Here is a 22,346-nt window from a genome sequence, read left to right as displayed (position 1 = left end):
ACAGATAAAAGCTAGTAAAGAGTTTTTGTACCTATTAAATGTCATGTTTATTCATTATTAGGAAGCAATTATTTACATGTTCTATCTTAGTAACGATAGACATACACCTCTATGGAACCGAAGATCTGCAATTTTCTAAACAGACCTAATAATAAATCCAATGATTTTTATTACTTTTGTTTCGTTAACTTTCTTCGAATATATAGGGTCTGACAAAACTACCTCAACCTTGGTAATATAGTCGGCTCTGTAGATGACAACTGTAGAACCACTCTTATCTGCGCCCTTAACGAACAACTCCTTGTTGTGTCCAAGGAACGGTCTTGTGCGAACCAGACAACCGTTAGTAATTTCATTAAAATATGTTAACCTTTTTTTATTTACAATGGCACCTTTTTATACTGACAAACAAAAACCTTTTATATTTGATAAATAGAATTTTTAAATTCATTCAATACTAGTGTGAACTTAATAGCCCTTATAAAATTAACAGTTGTATTTAAATTTTTGTAAGTAGTAAAATAAAATCTTGACCTGAGTCCCAGAATGACTTGTACATTTTCAAAAAGGTTAACATCTGTAATATTATAAATAAATCTACAAGCAAGCTGTTTTCTAAACTGCTTGAAAGTGTTAAGCTTATTCATATAATTATGCAAAATCAGAATACTGTTTCAGATATAGTTTCTTTCTTTATGTTTTTGCATTTTCCTGACCTAAAATAAAATTTTTTTTTTTTTTTAAATATATTAACAAATCATGCAGTCTGTTTTTTCTTCGTGTCATTATCCATTAGCCATGTATAACTAATTTTAATGCGCGTGCTTCATGTGACATAATTTCGTATTATCCTTGCACTTTAATTGGTATTGTACATTTTTAAATTTAAAGAGCCACTTGTTTTTACGTACACTTTCTTTTAATATTAACATGTTTTTCTACTATTTAATTTTCAAGAGGACGTCTGTAAAATATTTCAATATAATATTGGCTTTTGCAGATCATCATTAAAATTCAATCACGCTTTATTTCTAAATTATAAGCGTGATTTATTAATTTTTTAATGAGGGTCAAGTGCTTGAGAGATTTTCGACAGTATTATATTTGATACAGACATGTATGAAAATAAGTTTGGTACTACTTTTTGTAGAACACCAACGAGAATTTTATTAATAAAATTGAAACGATGGACTAGCATGCCTTTGCAAGCATTTTGATTACTCATGAATACATGGACAACTTATGGATAAACCAACTTGGCCGAATGTTAGGACAGTTACTTTAGACACTATTATTAACAACCTCTTTTTCAATCCTACATGCTTTTCTCAACAGTTCCTTTGGCAGTTGTAGCATACTTTTAACTTTACCTCCTATTAGCTAAGCATTCTGTATTCTAATCTTACTTGTAAGTTGATCTCTATTAAATTGCATAAAATTTTTTTGCTTGTTTGTAGATTTTAGGGGCTTTGTTCTAAACATATTGATAAGCATAGACGTGGTTTTGATGGCTTTTCCTCTAAAACTTAACGTTCTATCAATGAACAATTGCAGAATAATACCAAAGTCCAAAATACAATGTTAAACACTGGAATCAATTATTTACAAAGGTAACACATGTTTTATACTGGGGGTTGCGACTGTGTCTCAATTAACTAAAAACTTACTTTAAAACGTAGTTTATATCGGTATTAGTTATATTTGCTGAGCGCACGGTGGCTCAGTCGGCTAGGTTGTGGATTGGCACGCCGGAGACCGTGGTTCGATTCCCGGCAAGTGTGACTTTTTTGGGCAAGTACCTCTGTGATTTTTCACATGTGCTTTTTGACAACGCAATGCTCCTCAAAGAGGGTTTAGGCGACCTTCTCGCAGCGAAAATTGCCTGATTTCCCCCTACCCCCCTCCCAGTAATAAGAGGCCTTCCCATCCCTCATCCCTTTCTTCTCCCAAGTGCTAAGAGCCCATAGTAGTGCCCTCACTAGAGAAGCCAGACGTAGAGCACTCTAATATAAAAAAAAAAATATAAAAAAAGTTACACTTGCTTATTAAAGTATATCTTTTTTAATAAATTACACCAAAAAAAACCATAAATTTGTCAACTTTAGTTTACTAGATAAGATTGCTTTTAATAAATACACTAAATATAATAACCAGTATTTTAATTCTGCAAAATTATATGAATAAGCTTAACACTTTCAAGCAGTTAAGAAAACAGCTTGCAAGTAGATTTATTCATAATATTACAGATGTTAACCTTTCTGAAAATGTACAAGTCATTCTGGGACTCAGGTCAAGATTTAATTTTACTACTTACAAAAATTTAAACACAACTGTTAATTTTATAAGGGCTATTAAGTTTACACTAGTATTGAATGAATTTAAAAATTCTATTTTTCAAAGATAAAAGGTTTTTGCTTGTCAGTATGAAAAGGTGCTATAGTTAATAAAAAAAGCTTAACATATTTTAATGAAATTACTAACGGTTGTCTGGTTTGCACAAGACCGTTCCTTGGACACCACAAGGAGTTGTTCGTTAAGGGCGCAGATAAGAGTGGTTCTACAGTTGTCATCTACAGAGCCGACTATATTACCAAGGTCAAGTTAGTTTTGTCAGACCTTATGTATTATAAGATAGTAAACGAAACAAAAAAAAAGAATTATTTTATCTCCCATTAAGTCTGTTAAGAAGATCGTAGATCTTTAGTTCTATAGGGGTGTATTTCTTGACGCTGAAATTTTAGGGCTCAACCTAAATCAAATCAATAACTGTTCTTTATCTTAAGCTTATGGCGCTGTTTAGGTCGATAAGAGTGATAAACCGGTAAGATTGATAGTTTCTTTTCTTGGATCACGCACAAATGGGTTAGATAAGTGGTTCTGTGACTATTTTGACAAATTTTTTTAAAGATCACAGTATTTGTTTTGAAATTTCTATGAAGTACATCAGTGACACTGTTAACATATTGTGCCTTACGGTTTTTTCTTGGTATCGTTTGATGTAGTATCACTTTATACTAAATTACTTTTTTCACTCATGAGAGACTGTGTAAACAGGAAGTTGGGCTCTCTTGTAAAGCTTCTGGTTATTGATAAAAAAGAATTTTTAAATTTTTTTAAGTCTCTAATAAATTCTAATAACTTTACATTTAATCAGAGGAGTATCCCATCAGACTTGTGGCACACGTATTGAAGGCTGTTGCTCCTTGTAGGTTGCTCAAATAGTACTTGAGTATCTTGAGATGTCCATTGTTTTATGGTGCGGGAAAACTATTCTCACTTAGATAAAATTACGTAGATGATTGCTTTCTGATTATGAATAATAATAACATTAACAGATACTAGAACTGTTCTCTAGCTTTAATCTGTATATTTAGTTTACTACCAAACAAGAAAAAAATTAATTGATCCCCTTTTTAAATACTTTTATTACCAGAGATATAAGGCTGCATATATAATTGACTGATATCGCAAGCCGTCTGCCTCTTGTAGATGTCTTGATTTTTCCTTGCATACTCCAGCGGCACGAAAATAAGCTCTAATTTTCTCTATAATTAACAATCGTTTGATGTAGTATCACTTTATACTAAATTACTTTTTTCACTCATGAGAGACTGTGTAAACAGGAAGTTGGGCTCTCTTGTAAAGCTTCTGGTTATTGATAAAAAAGAATTTTTAAATTTTTTTAAGTCTCTAATAAATTCTAATAACTTTACATTTAATCAGAGGAGTATCCCATCAGACTTGTGGCACACGTATTGAAGGCTGTTGCTCCTTGTAAGTTGCTCAAATAGTACTTGAGTATCTTGAGATGTCCATTGTTTTATGGTGCGGGAAAACTATTCTCACTTAGATAAAATTACGTAGATGATTGCTTTCTGATTATGAATAATAATAACATTAACAGATACAAGAACTGTTCTCTAGCTTTAATCTGTATATTTAGTTTACTACCAAACAAGAAAAAAATTAATTGATCCCCTTTTTAAATACTTTCATTACCAGAGATATAAGGCTGCATATATAATTGACTGATATCGCAAGCCGTCTGCCTCTTGTAGATGTCTTGATTCTTCCTTGCATACTCCAGCGGCACGAAAATAAGCTCTAATTTTCTCTATTATTAACAAAGTATTTGAACTTGTGGACCCTTGTTTAAGACATACTGAAAGATGTCTTGGATGTTAGGAGAATCTGGCTTTAAGTGCTTATCTTTTTTTTTGTTGTACAAAAAAATATTAGAGCTAGAATCAGCATTCTCTATAAAACTTCTCAACGTTGTAATAATAGATACTACAAGAGGGATCCTTGAAATTCATGCACGGCGTACTGTTCTCATGAACTTTTCTATGTTGTACATCCATACTTTGAACCATATCTTTAGTTTATATGAGGACAGAACACTAAAGGGGCAAATAAGTGACATTATTTACATTGTTTTTTGTGATTCTGGAACCTGTTATATTGGCCAAAGCCAAAGACAACTAAATATTAGCAAGAGTAAACATGTTAGATGAGTTACAAACTATAATTCTAGATCTGCAACAGCCTAATATTCTAATGAATTTTAGCACTTTTTTGATTTTGATGAAGTAAGAATCTTGGACCAAGAGAAGAATGCATTCAGGAGAAAATTCTTTAAAATAATATACAATTAAATGTATGACACTAACGTTAATTAACAGCTTGAAACTTAAAAATTAAGTCCTAAAAATAAAAAGTTTTTGCTTAATGTTAAACCATTCAATTTTATGTATCTCATCTTTTGTGTATCAAATTCTCATTCCATCTCGATGCATGTTTTTTATATTCTTTTTTTTCGGTTTTTATATAGTGTTAGACTTTTATAGTTTCTTTTTCTATGTTTTTGCCCTTTCCTGACCTGAAAATAAAAATTTTTTTTGTTTAATCAATGTATGTACATATTATGCAGTTTTATTGTTTGGCGTGTCATTAACTATTACCCATGGGTAATCGATTCTTGTTCGCGCTCTTAATGCGACGTAATTGCGTGTTATTCTGGCACTTTATTAATATTGTATAATTTTATATTCGATAATATTTTTGGTTTTACCTTAATTTACTTTGATTATGTATATATTTTGATACCATGTAGCCCTGAATAGGATATCTGCAGGATGTTAAAATATTGAGTTTTGTAGATTTTTATTTAAATATAGTGATGCTCTTTTTCCAAATCTCATAAGTGTTTTTCTGATCGAAATTCTTGTTTTTTACTTATTTAAAATCTAGTCTTTCTGTTTGCACAGAAAAATTAAAGTCTCATTAATTTCAGTGTCTTACTTAATTTGGCATATTTTAAACGTAAATCTTACATCTCATATAATGAAATAGTTATTGCTTGTAACGAAAATCTGAGCTTTTTTTTGTCAATTATACATAGGTTCTACTGACCAACCTTAGGTTTTTGTTGTCTGCTGTGAAATCCATGCACGTATTTTTGGGCTCCAAACGACCAAGCTCAAGAAAAACGTTTCTCTTTGGATAAGTGTCATGGAAACTGGGTTCGTTATTTTCATCTAGTTTTCCAACAGCCCATACAATAAATATAGGCTGGTCTGTAACGTATGCTTTATCCCCTAAATCAGCTACTCAAATAAATAATGAAAGTGATTCTAGATGTTTTTTATTATTATGTTTTTCTTCAAATATAAATGACATTCAAATAATAACTCACGAGAAATTAACAGTCTTCGGTAGGTAACGGTCGTTATTTCATTTTCTCTTGACGCAGTAAATAGTTGGTTGCTATCTTGACCACCCATAAAATCGTCCTTGCATACGCCTCTGTACTGCCCAAGTACTTTAGTACACTGTCGATTTCGATTTTTTAAATAAAAACAAAAAACTAGAGAGACATCTTAAAAACATTTGAATATGTTATTACCGGTGCCTTGGACGTGATAGTGTAATCAGAAGCGTAGCCTCGAGTACCATCCATGTAGGCTATAGTTACGTCCGCGCCTTCCATTTGGCTTTTTTCGTTTGAGCCTGACAATCCAAATGCCATATATTCGTTTTCCGCTGTAATAAATTACAAGCATCAACGACAGTATAAAATGAATTTTTAAGAATTCGAAAAGTAAAAAAAAATAGATGTACAGACCAATTTGACCAACAAGTTGAATCGTTATTTGTGGTCCGAAAATATCCCATCCAATTTGTAGTCTTTTATGAAGCTGCATACAGTTTGGCATTGATTTGGACTGCTTTATAACCTGGTATCAGTAAATAAATTTTAAAATTGTATTAATTCACCAAAAAAAAAACATTTATGTACGAATGGCCATTATTTCTCTCGTATGCATCTACCTATATATACGAGCTTTTGCATACTTGATCCTTATTTTTTTATATAGAAATCAACTTGTGTATCTATTTGAAAATTTAATATACAGTTTATCTTACTATATTTAGTCATTCAAAAAAAAGTTAAATGATTTCAACGTATCGTTGTCTCATAAATGCTGTTTTACGTTGTCCTTAGGTTATATTTATGGTCAGTTAAGGAAGTTCGGTAGAGATAGTGGGGGGAAACATTTGTGGGGCAAGGGGAAACCAGCGATGAGTGAAGATTTGACAACGCCGTACGAGTATTAAATGTGTGAGTGTTCATGTACATGCATCAGGTGCTGCAGTCAGCACTCTGCACTGTCTGCTCGTCTGCTGTGTTGGTTACGACAGTGTTATACGTGTATATTGAATGTTTTTGTGATAAAGCAGTAAGTATTTGACTTTGATTCGTTATAAAAATGTAATGAAAATGAATAAATAAGTAATTAAAAAGACTTATGACCATTGAATTTATATTTGTAGATTTCATTTATCAAAATTCCCAAAGCCAAACAGTATAAACTCTAAACTACGACACATAAGAAAGGAGCAGAAATAATCGTAAATTTGAAATTTTATAACGTTAAATAAATAACGTCTTACTAAATTATGTTATTTTTTTCTTATGGGGAGGAGTTGGCGTGATGAACATACGCTCGTACACACATATAAGTTTGTATTTTATACGAAAATACGTAAATATCTACAATAATATTAAAACATGTACTGATTAACGTCTCGGAGCATTTTAAATTTCCCGCTACTTGTGATGTTGCCATTGCGTTTCTATCTAACTTTTGTTTATTTATTTATACATTAACGAATCAGACAATCGTCGCAAAACTTGGTATACATTAAACTCATAACATTATCTGTGATATATATAAAAATTGGCAAAATTCACTGGACCAATTTGCTTAAAACTGTGTTTTAATCAGTTTTCCCGTGAGCGACCGTGTTAAAATGACTGAGCTTTGAAATGTAATACCTCGAAAACAAAACAGACAAACCTCTTAAAATTTTGACAGGTTTATTGCAACAACAACAAGAACGTCTGGTCAAATTTTCAGAAAAATTCATTGGGAAATTCTATCTCTACCGAACGTCTTTAGGATTTTTCAAAAATTAAAAACATCAAAAATGGCAAAGGGAAACGTTCTAAAATTTTGTACACTATACTTACATGATATAGTAAGTGTACATTTAAATATTTAACAACATCTATTAGAAAATCCTAAGTGTAATAAAATTTTGGAACACTTTCCTTACTTAATGTGGTGATAAAGGTGTGCTAAGATCTATGTAATATTAATTAACACTTAAGTAACGATTACGCTAACTTAAAAAAAAATACATCTGTACTGAAAAAACTCTGACAATGTAAACAAGTTTCATAATGTTCTCTATGGTAAATGCAAAAGTCATCTGTTAGCGTTATCTGCTATAAATTAGTTAATTTCGACAAGATCTATTGTAGTATGAAAAAAAAGTGACTTACAAGATGTATGTACACTATTGGTTGATGAGTACAACGCCAAGAAAAATTGAAAGTGTGGCACGCTACTCTGGCTTTCATAACTTGGGGTACTTTCTTACCACTAAATCAATTAGTTCATCTTTAGATAATAACACAAGTATCAATCACTAGATAACCTGAAGCCCTGAATAGCCTTTTAATAAATAAATTAAAAAAATAATACACAACCTCACTGTTAATCATAAAGAAACTTGTGAAAATTGATACCACATTAATAATCTATTAGGAATTAAATGATAACAAAAGCGCCAAACACTAGTTTAAACAGGTAGTATAGTAGAATTAACTTTTTGGATCGAAAAATTAACAGTAGCTTAAAAAGTTATAATCGCTTTTTTTTGTACTTATAACAAATTGTACTACTTTCAAACACCTAAAAAGTTCAGCAAAGGCCCCAAAAAAGGAAAATATGACGTACAATATAATTATACATATAAATATACATTCTATAAAACAATATTGTGTACAAAGGTGGTGCAATTGTCTTTGAAATGAGTATACCTACGTTAGTTGGGTGTGGTTTCAGTAAATATTCTAATATTTAATAACTGAAATATTATAACCAATATATTATGGCCCAATACAATATAATCGATGTCCCTTCAGGAAGTTAATTATACATAGGTTTCTTTGACAGATATTATGCAAGCATCAAAAGTATACTAAAAATACCATAAAAAATACCAATAAAAAAGCAGATTATTTAACTCTACCCTCCTTCGCATGTTTAATTTAGAAAATTTGCAATTTAACATGTAACCTATGAAAATTACTTAAAATTACATTTACAAGATCTGTATAGGCCCCTTAATTTTTTTTATATAGAAGAGTTCTTTCAGATAAACCTGTTTCATTTTTTAATGGATCTATATTTTTGTTTTTTGTTTTATAACACAAGAAAAAAGGGGTCAAGTATGCGTAAAAAAAAAGTAATTTCCAGCGTTGCTGCATATATTTGCGCTCCTTTCACATTCCTCAATTTTGTGAAAAAAGAAAACGCAACAAAAATTAATTATTGTATTTGAACAGTACAAAAAAATTTTGTTTTAATTTTTGAAAATTATGAAAAAATGAAGAAAATTGTATAAACAATTATTTACTTATTTTGTCGGAAGTAAATGAATAATATGTAAATAAACGTTTAATAATACATACGAAAGCTGCTCTTCTAATATATGCTTTGTATATTATAGTTTTTTGAATAAATTATGTATTTATTTAATGTATAATGAAAATAAAATTAATTATGAATTTCTATTAGAAATATGTTGCGAACTGTAAGGTAAAGTCAAGTAATCGGTTTTTTATTGTTAGGCCTGCTCATAGCAGAATGGATAAGGAGGTTTTTTTTTAAATTAGTTAAAAGGAAAAATAAAAAAAATTCAAAATGTGTGGTTTGGTGTGGTGAGGTAATGTTGTGTCGTGTGGTGCTATGACGTTGTGTTGTGTAGTAGTGGGGACTAGAAAAACGTCAAGAGGGGCCAGGTGGAATGAGAGAATCAAAGCAAAATCCACTTTCGTTATACTTTTTTTCAAGGTTACTAATCTGAAATCGTTGATTTACTCCGTAGGTCAAAACGTGCCTACAGAAGTATAACTTCAAAAAGTAAAAAATCAAAAGGTTGTGTGATTCTAAGACAAAAAAAATAAGCCACATTAGGCTGTAATTAGTTAAGTTAGGTGCTTCTATAATTAATAGTACTTAAAAATGTACGAAATTGTCAGCAAAACTAATATGAGCGTCGAGAAATAAATGTTAAGAATTTGAGACCAATTTACTACGTCTTTATTGAAATCTATGTTAAAACATTCTCGTCAAATAAATGCTCTTTTTTAATATTGAAGTAATGGTGCAAACACTAGATAGCCCCATTACTTTGAAAGGGTCACTTACCACATACCTATAAATAATTGAAAAACTATTGAAAACTATCTTAGACAGTAAAGAAACACAAGCGTTTGTTTTTTTTGTTTTTTTTACTACATAGTTTTAATGAAATAGGAGTCAAAATCGGGCTCTTCGTTTGATTTTGGGAGATAACCAAGTAAGTATTGCGTACGTGGCAACGTCGCATTATCACATGAATAAAAGTAGACAGATGAACATGTACAGATGAAAGAAGATGTACATGTTTAAATATGAATAAGTATACGCAAAGGCATTCACATTTCACTCTGATATTTTAAATACGAGATGATATGTGTGTTTTGTATATCTAAATATAAGATATGAGATTAACCTATGTATTGGGAAACAACTAAATTAAGCCGTTTTTTCGAAAATTGCAAACATCTATCATTTTCAGTCATTTTTTAAAAATTTAACAACATGCGTTATAATTAATATTTAGAGCACAAGTCTTTACCCAAGGTTGATATCAAAGCCCTTAATATACACACTAAATTTTCACAAGATCGGTTTTAAGCTTTTCGCAAACCTCTAAGAAAACTAAAAAAAGGGCCTTTCATAAAACGGTCATAAAAAAGTTTTGGTGGAAAGTAGTTTCAGTTTTTAAAAACACTCGTATTCATAAGGAGTTTATCTATTGGATCTCCAAATGTTTTTTAATTTAATTACGAGCATGTCTGTTAAGCATTTATGGTGAAAAAGTGGTCCTTCTCGCTCGATGCACTAGGCTGGGTAGTGGGTTGTCAGTGGCTCACCTGACTGAGCCACTAAGGTAAGCCACCGCTACCCCACACGAAGAGGAACGTTGGACTGATAGAACTCATAGGTGCGTGTCGTTAAAGTTCAAAGCAACCTTACACTCTGTAAGCGCGTATTATAAGACTCTCTCAGTCTAATGTTTGCATTCGTACAGCTTGATACAGTGTCAAGCTCTAAGAACCCGAAGCGTAAGGCCAAACGATCTTAAGGGTTTGGACTCTCTCATGGCAATCTCGAGGCTCATGGCTCGACGGTAGATATAGATGTACATGCTCATGCTCTGATGCTTGATGTGGCCTGCACGACATGCAGAGAGTAAGGGAAGAAGAAAAGGCAGCATATACATGTGCATGAGCGTGCGATGCCTCAGTCGGCTAGGTCATGGGTTGGTACGTTGGACACCGTGGTTCGATTCTCAGTAAGCGCTCCTTTTTTGAGCAAGTAGCTCTGTGAGTTTTAAAATGTGCTTTTTCACCACGCAATGCTTCTCGAAGAGGGCTTAGGCAACCTCCTCGCAGCATAACTGCTTAATTTCTCCCCCCCTGCCAGTAATCGGTGGCCTTTTATCCCTCTTTTCTTCCTTCTCCCAAGTGCTAAGTGCTCCATAGTGGTGCTCTTTATAGGAGCTAGACAAAAAGCCTTATATATATACATAAGTGGGGCTCCACCCTCCCGCGCACTTTTTGCGCGAGCCCCTGGCGTAAAAGTTAAAAAGTTTTTTCCGTAAACCTTTAATTACTTGAAATTTATCTGTATTACATTTATTTCATTTTTTTTAAATGTTAAGAAATCGCCAATATGAAAATCAATTTACCTCAGTATTTCTTACTATGTACAGAAACTAATATTTGAAATTCTTATGCACATATTACATTATTATTTATTAATTTCAAAACATATAAAATCTACTTGTAGTTTCATTATTATTAAAAAAACGCTTTCGTCAAAATTCTAAAATAAAAACAGTTCATCTCTCCTACATTATTTGTTTATTGATCAGATTCTCAACAACAAAAAGTTTTAATTACTTTAATCACATATGAATTATTTGAATTTAATATAACATATACTTCATATTGTTTTTGTTACTGTTACGCATTCTATATTTTATAAATTAATGTACGTGGTTGGAAAAAATCTTTCATTTTTAGATTTAATGAGAAATATGGAAATAATTACTTCACAGTGTTTCACACTGCAAATTGAAAAAATTGCTTGTACTTTATACTATTAAAGTTCAATTCAAAATCAACCTAAATATTATAAAAATTTGTGAAAGTAAGCAATATAAAAGTGAGCATAAAAAGGGACGGAAATTGTTTACTTGGAACTTTTTCTTATTTTCTGTGTAATGACAAAGATTTTTATCTGAGAGCTCAGTCTTTAGTAATTTATAATGTTGTAAATAAATAGCAAAATCATTATAAATTTATAGTAGGAAACAATTATTTTAAAAATGTATGAAGTAGTGACAAATATATCAACATAATGTCAGAAAATGGGACTTATGATACAAGTATGGAAATTAAAAGCTTCTTAGATTTATTTAATGCTCACTTTATAGTTAATTGTCTGAACAACGATATTTAAACATATGGGAATTCGAAAAGTAATCTTAAACTAAATTTATTTTTTTTCGGAAACATTGATTCTAGTCATTATGATATATTAGATTTTCAGAGTCCTACTAAGCATTTCATTAATTATAGCTTACGAAAGTCATTTGGGAAACAAAAAGAAATCTGTGGTTATAATGATAAAAGTATTGATAAGAAAAGACATTTATTCCAATTTCTGAACAATAATACATCTCCAAAAACCGAATTAAATGAAAAAACTACTGAATAATTATGTTATATAATAAATGATTATTATACTTCAGAAGAAAATTTTTCTAAAAATAATAAATTTAAATCCTCAGAGAATAAAACTAATATGTAAACAGAAGGTGACAATTGAATAAGAAATAAGTTAAACATAAAACAAAAGTACTGTCTTATGATAACTAAATAGTTAATTATACTGAACCTAAGCAATTTAAAAACTCACTAGATAATAGTTATATAAAACAGATGGGAATGGATTGTTCAAAATTTCCTTTTTTGTTGTAGAATAAAAACTATTTTTATTTTAAAACAAGAATAATGATAGTTAAAAATGTCATAAAAAAACAAATTTTTTATGTTGATTTTATTGTCTACATAAATCAACACATTAAAATTGTTATTTTTAACTCGATGAACGTGTTATATTTTGGTGATTGTTCAAATGATTTAAAACTGAACATTTATTTCTTAGGAAGTGTGGATTCAGGTATATATAAGTGATTGTATTATTGTAATACTGGTATTAAAAGAAAACTATAAAATCTTACATTTATTCAATCAAAAAAAAAAAGGAAACTGAATATAAAAAAGTAATAATACATTTAATAATAACATTTTTAATCAATTTTTGAGTAGTATGAGTAGTACCCTCAATAAAAATAATGACTTATTAGTAAGTCCTGCGTTTTATGGTGTAATAAGTTGTTAGTGCATGTATTGTTTAGCAATATTTTGGCCAGATAAAAAAAAATCAACGTGATGTCATAAGGGAAAATCTTGTCTTAGTTCGTTGAGTAAATATAATTTAGAGTTAAAAGAACTTTTACTTAATGATGACAATTTTAGAATACTTATCAGGTAGTACAATAATGTGTTTAGTTTTGCATCTTTGATAACTAGAGAAATGTAACAAAAAGCAAAAGGTATATATAATATTATCATTTAAGGACAAATTTTTTATGTTGTGCAAAACACGTTGAATTCTGATCTTAATGAAAAACCAAAAAATAGTCAGCTATACACATATGATGATGATAAAATTGTTATTGATCTAAGGTTAAAATCTATAAATAGTAGTAGAATTCTTTAAAAACATATAAAAACTTTAACAAAAATTATGAAAGAAAATCCAATGGCAAAAAAGTACAATTATTAACATTAAATCACGAGCGTAGATAAACTACCAAATCATAAAATGATTTTTTATGAATAATTGACCAGCAAAAACATTCATACAATGAACCATTGACAGCAGAATGCAGTGCTATTATAGTTTCAGACTCTAGACTACCAAAGAGTTTTAATCTTTCTGTATATCTAAAAGATTTATCTGATAATTATCCTAAAGAAACAATTTTGAATAAACTGTCTTATTTTATTGATCCTACGATATTTCCACTATTTTTTTCCTCAGGAGATTGAGGATGGAGTACCGGTTATTTAAAAAATTTCTTTAATAGGAGAAAAAACTAATTGTGTTACAACTTTTTTTTCTACAGACCGTCTTACAGATCAAATAAAATTAATTTAAATGCATTATTATACGGGGAATGGCTGACACAAGAATTTTTTAATCATTGTTACATTATGATATAATATAAGCGTTTAAATTATGAAAAATGTAATAAAAAAAATTAAAGAATAGAATGTTATCAAGGTGTATTAGACGCAATTGTTGATAGTGCATTCAACATTTCTAAAAAATTTCGAGACAAAGGAAAAAATTTAGAATCTTTTGAGACTCCTATCTACATACATCAAAAGTCCAAGATATACGCAGAAACATTATCAAGACGCAATGTCTATAATGAGGCAGTATGGTAGACCAGATTTATTTATAACAGTAACATGCAATTTTAAATTAAAAGAATTGAAGTTAGTTTTATCAAAATTTCCTAAAAATATAACACAAACTAATGTTCCAAACTTAACTGTTAGACTATTTCACTTGAAATTAATGTTAGTTTAAGATGACATTATTGAAAACGATATATTTGGTAAGGTAATGGCAAACATCGAATTTTGAAAATGTGGTCTACCTCATGCACATACTTTAATAACCTTGCATCCTGATAAAAAAATTCTTCCACCTAAACAAGTTGATGTAATTATTTTAGCTAAAATTCCTTCTGGTAATACGAAACTTACAAAATTAGTGATTAAACACATGCCTTATGGACCTCATACAAAACAAAATCCTTGTATTATTGACGAATAATGTACAAAAAATTTTCTCAAATCTTTAACAAACATAATTTTAATTTAAACAAATGGTCACCCTGAATATAGAAGAAGAAATGATACTTCCGAACAACATGTTTATAAAATTTTTGGAGAAAAGATGAAATTTTAGTAGATAATTCAATGGTCGTACCATATAATAAATTTTAAATGAAATATAGCATAAAATATATTTATGACTATATACATAAAGGTAGTGACAGAGCATACATCAAAATTCAAAGATTAAAAGACCAAGATGAAGAAACATTTGATAAAATTAATAGTTACGTTGATGCTAGATATGTAGATCCAATACAAGCAGCTTGCAGATTACAAAAATTCCCAATTTGCAGTAGAACTCATACAGGTGTAAATTGAGCTGTTAAACTTAAAAACAAACAAAGACTGGTATTTGAAGAAAATAATATTGAAACTATTATAGAAAACTACGAGGCACAGTTAACAGCTTAGTTCGAATTGAATAAACATAATGACTTAGCAACATCCATAAAGTACGTGAACATTCCAGAATACTACATTTTTAATACTAAAATTAAAAATTGGGCGAAGAACAAACACGTAATAGAAAGTATTGCAATAGGTAGATTAAACATTGTATCTCCAAAAGATCATAAAAGACTTTTTTTTTAAACTTGTATTGAATAAAGTAACTGGTTCAACATCATTTAAAGATATTAGAACATGTAAAGAAGTAACTTATGAAACTTTCAAAGATAGTGCAATTGCAATGGGTTTAATAGACAGTGAAAAGAAAATCAATGATATTTTTAAAGAAACAATTGCTGTTATATTTTTATATCAATTAAGACAACTTTTTTCTTGGTTTTCAATTTTAGAAAACATTCAAGGAGATAAAATATGAAACAAACATGAAGAATTTCTTACGGAGGGTTTGCCTAATGATAACGATAATTTAGTTTTTTTACATATTAACTGAATTTTAGAATCAGTAAACAACCATGTAAACGCTTTAATTTACCTACACCAAAAAAAATGAAGAGTAAAAAAGAAGATATAGATAATGAAATACATTTTAGAGAAGAAATGTTTAACTCGATGCATAGTAGTTTGAATAATGACCAGAAAAATATATTTTATACAACTTGTGAGCAAAAAAATAAAATTTTTTTATAGATGGTCCCGGAGGGTCAGGAATTACTTATTCATATAAAACTATAATTAATTTTTTTATTTCTCAAAATAAAATGACAATAAACAAATCCCAAGTTTCAAGTTTTGACAATGTGGGTTTGCATTTTAAAAAGTCTTTATTTTCTCATGGTCAATTACATGTGGCTTTATCAGGATGTAAAGATAGAAATAACTTATTTGTTTAAGTAGAAAGGCAAATAAATGTAAAAATAGAAAATATTGTTTTAACAAAGACTTATGCATAATTTATTGACTCTACTTAAGGATTTATATAAATAAATTGGCAATATTTATGGTGATAACTTGAGAGTTATTTATAAATATTTTTTCATTTAACAAGTGTACATGACATGATGTATATTTTTTTATGACGACAATTTTTGTTAAAAAAATTTGATTTTGAATTCTTTGGCATGAATAATTTCTAATTAAAAAAAAAAAATTTATTTAAATATAATAGCTAAATGTGCATGTTATAAAAAAATTATTATAGCTATTTTCAAAGTATTAAGTTAATTCAATCATCATTTATACTTTAAATGGCTGTCATAAAGTTTAATTTTGATTTACTGATTTACAACAACAATTAGTTTGTAACACGTATACGTTGAAGCAAAAAGTAAGAGACAGTTGGGTTCTTTCAATCAAGATAATGTATATAAATATACGTTTAAAATATTACTATTTTTAAAACATGTATAAGTTTATAATATACATAAAACAAGCATTCATGTGTATCATTATAAATTTTATCCAAATTTGCGATTGGGTGTGGGGAGTTCTGTCTCTCCGTGGTTATGATAGAGCTCAATTTAATAGGTTATTCACTTAACCTTTTTAAGTTAGGTGATACTTTCACGGTTATTATTATTTTAAAATTATGTAACGTTTTAATTTGTATATGTAGTTGTATCGTATCATATATGTACACATAATAAATAATGAATGTTACATTATTTTAAAATAATATTAACTAAAAAAAAAATGAATGCACCGAGTACTTCATACTTATCCATATGAGAGCCATGAGCTTTGAAATTGTCATGAGAGAGTCCAAACCCTTGGACTTGTTAGGCCCTACGCTTTAAGCTTTAAGAGTTTGGTGCTGTATCAAGCTGTACGAATGCGAACATTGGACTGAGAGAGTCTCATGGTACGATTCCACAAAGTTTCAGATTGCTCCGAACTCTAATGACACGCACCATTGAGTTCTATCAGTCCAACGTTCCTCTCCATGCATTACCTAGCCAAGTGCGTCGAGCGTAAAGGATTGCTTTTTTACCATTAATGTTTAACATACTTGCTTGTACTTAAATGAAACAATGATTTTTGATTTAATAGATAAACTTTTAACAAACAAGATAGTTTTTTAAAAATTAGGCTACGTTGTGCCAAAACTTTTTTATAGCTATCTTGCGAAAGGACTTTTTTTTAGTTTTCTCAGTGGTTCGCAAATAGCTTACAACCGATGGTGTAACATTGAGTGTGTATTTTAAGGACTATGGTACCTACTTAGTATCTAGATTTTAGCTCTAAATATTAAATAGAACGTAAGTTATTTGATTTTCAAAAAGGGCCATCAACGATGTTTTTTTTTGCAATTTTCGAGAAAATGGCTTAAAAAATCGGAGCTCAACGTGGCTCTTTAGTTTTGTCTTAGAATCACGCAAATTTTTTGCATTTGACAATTTTTTGAACGATTCTTATTCTTTTCTAGGCGCAAAAAACCTGTTTTGGAAACTTTTATCATTTTTTGGGGGGCTTTTGCTAAACTTTTTAGGTGTTCGAAAGAAGTACAATTCATGATGAGTTTAAGAAACTAGTGATAATAATTTTTTTATGACACTATGAATAACCTAAAATTTTAATGGACTTGAAGCTAATTTTATCATAGTCAAGTCAATTACTGGACTCTTATAAATTAACAAAGCATTAAATAACCACTCAAGTGCATAACACTAACTAAACTAGGGATCTTACTAATCACTAGAGAAATAAACAAAAGAAAAATAAAAAGCCTTGTTTTTAAATAGCTGGAAGAACGTAAAACTTACTGTAAACTTAAAAAATAAAAAAGTACACAGTGGGTGCTAGGGTACCAAAAAAAAGTTAGGCTTTTAAAAATTATGTGGCAGATAACACAATTATAAACCTAAATAAACGTTCTATGAAGCAGTTTTGTGTAGAAAGGTGATGCAGTTATCGTTGGAATGAGTATACCTGCAAAAGTTGTGTGTGGTTTTATTAAATAGTTCAATAGTAAAGAGCTCTAAGTGGTTAAAAATTGTATAATATAATATAAACAATATGTAGGCCAGTTAGTATAAGACTATGCAATTTCATCGAATCTCCCGATAATTAAAAAATAAATTCCTACTACCTACACTGATAGCGTCTTTAACGTCACAATTTTATCTATTACGTACGCTCACACACTTATTCCTACTCCGTGTTTAATACTTAAAATATAATAATATCTAAAAAATTAAGACAAACCATCCTGTAATACCACTTTATTCAACAGCATAGTAGTACATGCCAATGAATGTTACCTAAGTACGTTCATTCAACATGGATTTTTTTGACAGATATTACTCAACCATCAAAAGTATACAACAAATAGCGTAAGAAATACCAAAAAAAATTTTAGCCCACTCAACTGTACCCTTTTCCATGTTTCATTGTGAAAAATTTCTATTTAACATGTTATCCTATAGATAAATAAAATAAAATTTTATTTACAATATCTGTATAAGCCTCTTAAATTTGATTTGTACAAAAGCTTACTTTTGGATAAACCTGTTTTATTTGTTAATAGATCTTTTTTTTTTTTTTTTTTTTTTCATAATAATACACGAAAAAAATATTTTTAGAATTGTACGTAAAGACTTGCCGGTAAGTACAACCATATAAAAAAAATGTTTGCCAGTATTCCTGCGTATAATTGCGCTGCTCTTATTTCTCTGAACTTTGAGCTAAAGTTTTTTCCTACCAAGTATGTGATGAACGTCTGGAAGTCGAAAAATCACTTTAATTTACAAAGAAAAATTTGAGAAAGATAAAAAAGCAATAAAAATCAATTATTGTATTTATATAGTACAAAAACTACTTTTTTTTAATACGAAAATTTTGAGAAACTGTGAAAAAATTGTATAAACACTAACTTATTTATTTTAAAAGTAACAAGTTTATGATAAGAAAAACACGTTTATAAAAACACACGAAAGTTGCTGAGCTAAAATATACTAATTATTAAGTTTCTGAAAAATACATTTACGTACCAAACGTAAACAAGCAGGGAGAGACTGGAAAGTAGGAAAATGTAACAGAGATCTAAATAATGGAAAACAATTTTATTTTAAATTAAAAAAAAATTTGTGCTTTATTTTCTTAAGTTTTCGGAATCATAAGACATTTGTGTATGCTCCTGGTTAAAAGTTATCCCACACGGCATCCACAAATCATAAAGAATTCTATATGAATTCACCAAGGAACTTGTTTTTGTATTGGCAAAGTGTTCCTAAAGTGTTCTTAAAGTATTCCTATAATATTCAACTTATGTTCCCTCTTTTGAATTCTTTAAGAGTTCGCCAAGAGTTCTTTTTTTTCAAATCTTAATCTATAAAGAGTTCTTAAAGTATTCATTTTGATCCCACGGTACTTAAAAATTAAACTTAAATAAAAAATTATTTCGTTAACAAGTCGGTTTTCTTCTGTACACACTTACTTACTCCGGATACGGATATACATTAATATCCGAAAAAAAAGTCTGCAGACAAGTGGAATTGAACCCAGGGAGCTAGAGCTAGCGTGTGACACAAACACGCTTCACCACTCGGCTATCAAGGATTCGGAAATTCCCTAACATTAAACGCCTACATTAACTATTTACAAAAACTATGATTCTTTGTTATTTTAATTCCCTCTTATGATTAACAAATTGTGTGAAAAATCTCTCTGCTCTTCTCGCTTATGGACAACGCTATCTTATATTTTTTTATTACACGTGCACTTATCTCTACATATTAAAGTAACGTCGTACGATCTGGATTATGTATTATTGTAAGTACATGATCTTATAATGCAAATTATAAAATAAAGTCTTCGGACGTGTAATAAAGATTATTTTTAAGACAAATAAATACCAAATTAAGATTGCAAAATAAATCGTATAATCATAGTGAGCTTCCATATTTAGGACAAGCTTCGGAGCTTCACCATAAATATGATTAACTTTCGACCTTAAGACTCCCAGTGCTTCCGTAGCACAGGTTGCTCGCACGCATGTTTATCGTTTCGTTTTCGCATTCTCGGGTTCGAATCTCGGTATGGAAGATGACTTTTTTTTTTTGTTTCAGTGGTCTTACTGGTCATTCTGTATTTTTTACTCGACAAATTCTTTTATTATTAATACTAATGCAGATATTTAAACTTAAATTAAATATTAAATGCCTTAAAAAATTTTATTTTCATTGTCCAATAAGCTCCACATTGTATTTTTGTATCGTATACATACTTCTTTATTTAACTTTTATTCGATTCATATAAATGAAATTTTTGCTACTTCGAGAAAAAAATAATAAATAGGATGTCGTACAAAAATTTTTCTTATAACTTAATAATAATTCTTCAGATGTATTTTGAATTTTAGCGATAGCTTATTTCGTGTCGTTTTAGTTGTTAAAAGGTAAGGTAAAGCAGTGTTAGAAAACAATAAAAAATTCATACACAAACGAAAAAAGTTTCAAAATGATATCTAATTCAAGTTTCATTTATTTTTTGTAGCATCAGGCGAAAATCAATTAAGTAGTGCACCATAATAAACTTTTACTACCTTATTAAATATTCAATTTTTACTTACGTGTCTATCTAATTGATAGTAATAGAAGACTTCAAGTAAAAAAAATTAATAAATAATTAATAAGGCCTTCAAGGTGATTTTTAAAAAATCAGATCACATGAACGAAGAGTCGAGTCCAAGAATGCAAAAACGAAACGACGAACTTGCATGCGAGCTATCTGCGTTAAGGAGAAGCTGTGTAAGCTACAGTCAAAAGTCACTTATATTCATAACAAAGCTCCAAAGCTTGTCCTAAACATCGCTGGGGCTCGTTGGAATTATTATATTTATTTTGCAATCTCAACTTGGTATGTGTTCGTATTGATAAAAATTTCGATTATACGTGCAAAAACTTTAAATGATAATTTTCATCGTCGCAAAAAAACTCTGTGAAATTACATTACCGTAACTGCGACCTTTCTCCAGTACTTATTTTAAATTTTTTTCCACCCTAACAAGAATTAAATAAAATTATATGAAATTACGTACTTCACGATCACTAGTTTTAGTTTTTTATTAGTTTTTTTTTAAAAACCTGTTCTTGCCAAAAAAATAATTATTAATTCATACTAAGTAAAGTATTTTGTCTGTAAGCTGTGTGAGAAAAAAGATGTTACTGCACCAATAAATTATTAATTATGCTTAAAAAAAAAAATGTTACTACCTCTGTATACAAAAAACGTTGATATGTGAGACATGTGTGTCACATTTTTATGTAAAAATAGACATGGAATTGTAAAAGTGTAATGTAAAAGTCACCCTATTCAAGTCAGAATAAATGGACTACTTACGTGGTATTCAATCAGAATAAAAAAAAAAGTATTTCATCCAAGAAGAATTACCTTAAAAGGTATAACACAGATATTGATGAATAAATAAATACTTGTTAAAATATACAAAATTTACGATGAAATTTTGCAAAAAACCTTTTATAATTATTTTATTTTTTAATATATTATGTCAACTTGTAAGTCAACATACATTGTACTATAGTGTAGATAAAAATAATAAACTTACTGCTTCATCAAAAAAAAGTTTTTTTCTATTATTACTACTTAATACCTCGGTAACATTAACTGACAATGAAGAATACAAACACATGATATACTGAGTAATTTACCTTACAGAATCGTCTAGACTACAAAATGTTTAATGATTGCATGCAAACAAGTAACTTTTTTTTTATTATTCATTAAATTTGATATACTTGTTTTCCTTTAAATAAGTTGCAAAAGTAACACGAAGAACCTCATTCATTCAGATTAAACTGTGTGCATCGTGCACCCTGGATTCTGAACTTGGAAAATTTTATAACAAGTCTGAGTAATTTAATTTGTTGATTTGTTCATAAGTTGTTTCTTGTTCATGTGAGATAGCCAATTAAAAAGTGATTCAAAATACATTTACTTTTTCTACGTCTTAATAAGAGTATTATCTTTTTAATAATATTTTCTGATGGTGATAGCCGTTACACTTTTAGTATTTTCAAGTTATTACAGTTATTAGTTAAAAAATTTTAACAAGCAGGGTATAGATATTTTCATTTCTGTCCCTATTTCTCAATTTTTGCTTTTTTCATAATAAACTGCAATGGCTCACGCTGTTTCCTTGCTTCTTTGAAACTTACTAGCTAAATGGGATAAAAATTTTCATGACAATATACATTTTAAGATACCAGCAAGCATATGATAATAGCTTAGTAGTGTTTATACTGAAATTGTTTGAAGA

The 22,346-nt window shown here is 29.4% G+C and overlaps 1 protein-coding gene across 1 annotated transcript in view; it reads right to left on the bottom strand.

The window, feature by feature from the left end:
- Window positions 1-4,833: 4,833 nt before the first annotated feature.
- LOC106637679 (protein Skeletor knk) overlaps window positions 4,834-22,346 on the bottom strand; it is a 177,441-nt gene continuing 159,928 nt past the window's right edge. Inside the window, exons 6-10 of the mRNA XM_089597545.1 lie at window positions 6,125-6,236; window positions 5,906-6,042; window positions 5,696-5,831; window positions 5,417-5,606; window positions 4,834-4,879 (exon numbers count right to left, since the gene is read on the bottom strand). Of these exons, the coding sequence (XP_089453671.1) occupies window positions 4,834-4,879; window positions 5,417-5,606; window positions 5,696-5,831; window positions 5,906-6,042; window positions 6,125-6,236 (621 nt within the window). The remainder of the gene's footprint in view (window positions 4,880-5,416; window positions 5,607-5,695; window positions 5,832-5,905; window positions 6,043-6,124; window positions 6,237-22,346) is intronic.

This window comes from Copidosoma floridanum, unplaced genomic scaffold (genome assembly GCF_036245765.1).
Source record: "Copidosoma floridanum isolate Cflo_tuat_1 unplaced genomic scaffold, Cflo_Japanese_pri ptg000033l, whole genome shotgun sequence".
In the NCBI taxonomy this organism is placed as follows: domain Eukaryota; kingdom Metazoa; phylum Arthropoda; class Insecta; order Hymenoptera; family Encyrtidae; genus Copidosoma; species Copidosoma floridanum.
The sequence above is the reverse complement of the archived record's forward strand: the minus strand, read 5'-3'. Positions and strand labels throughout refer to the sequence as shown.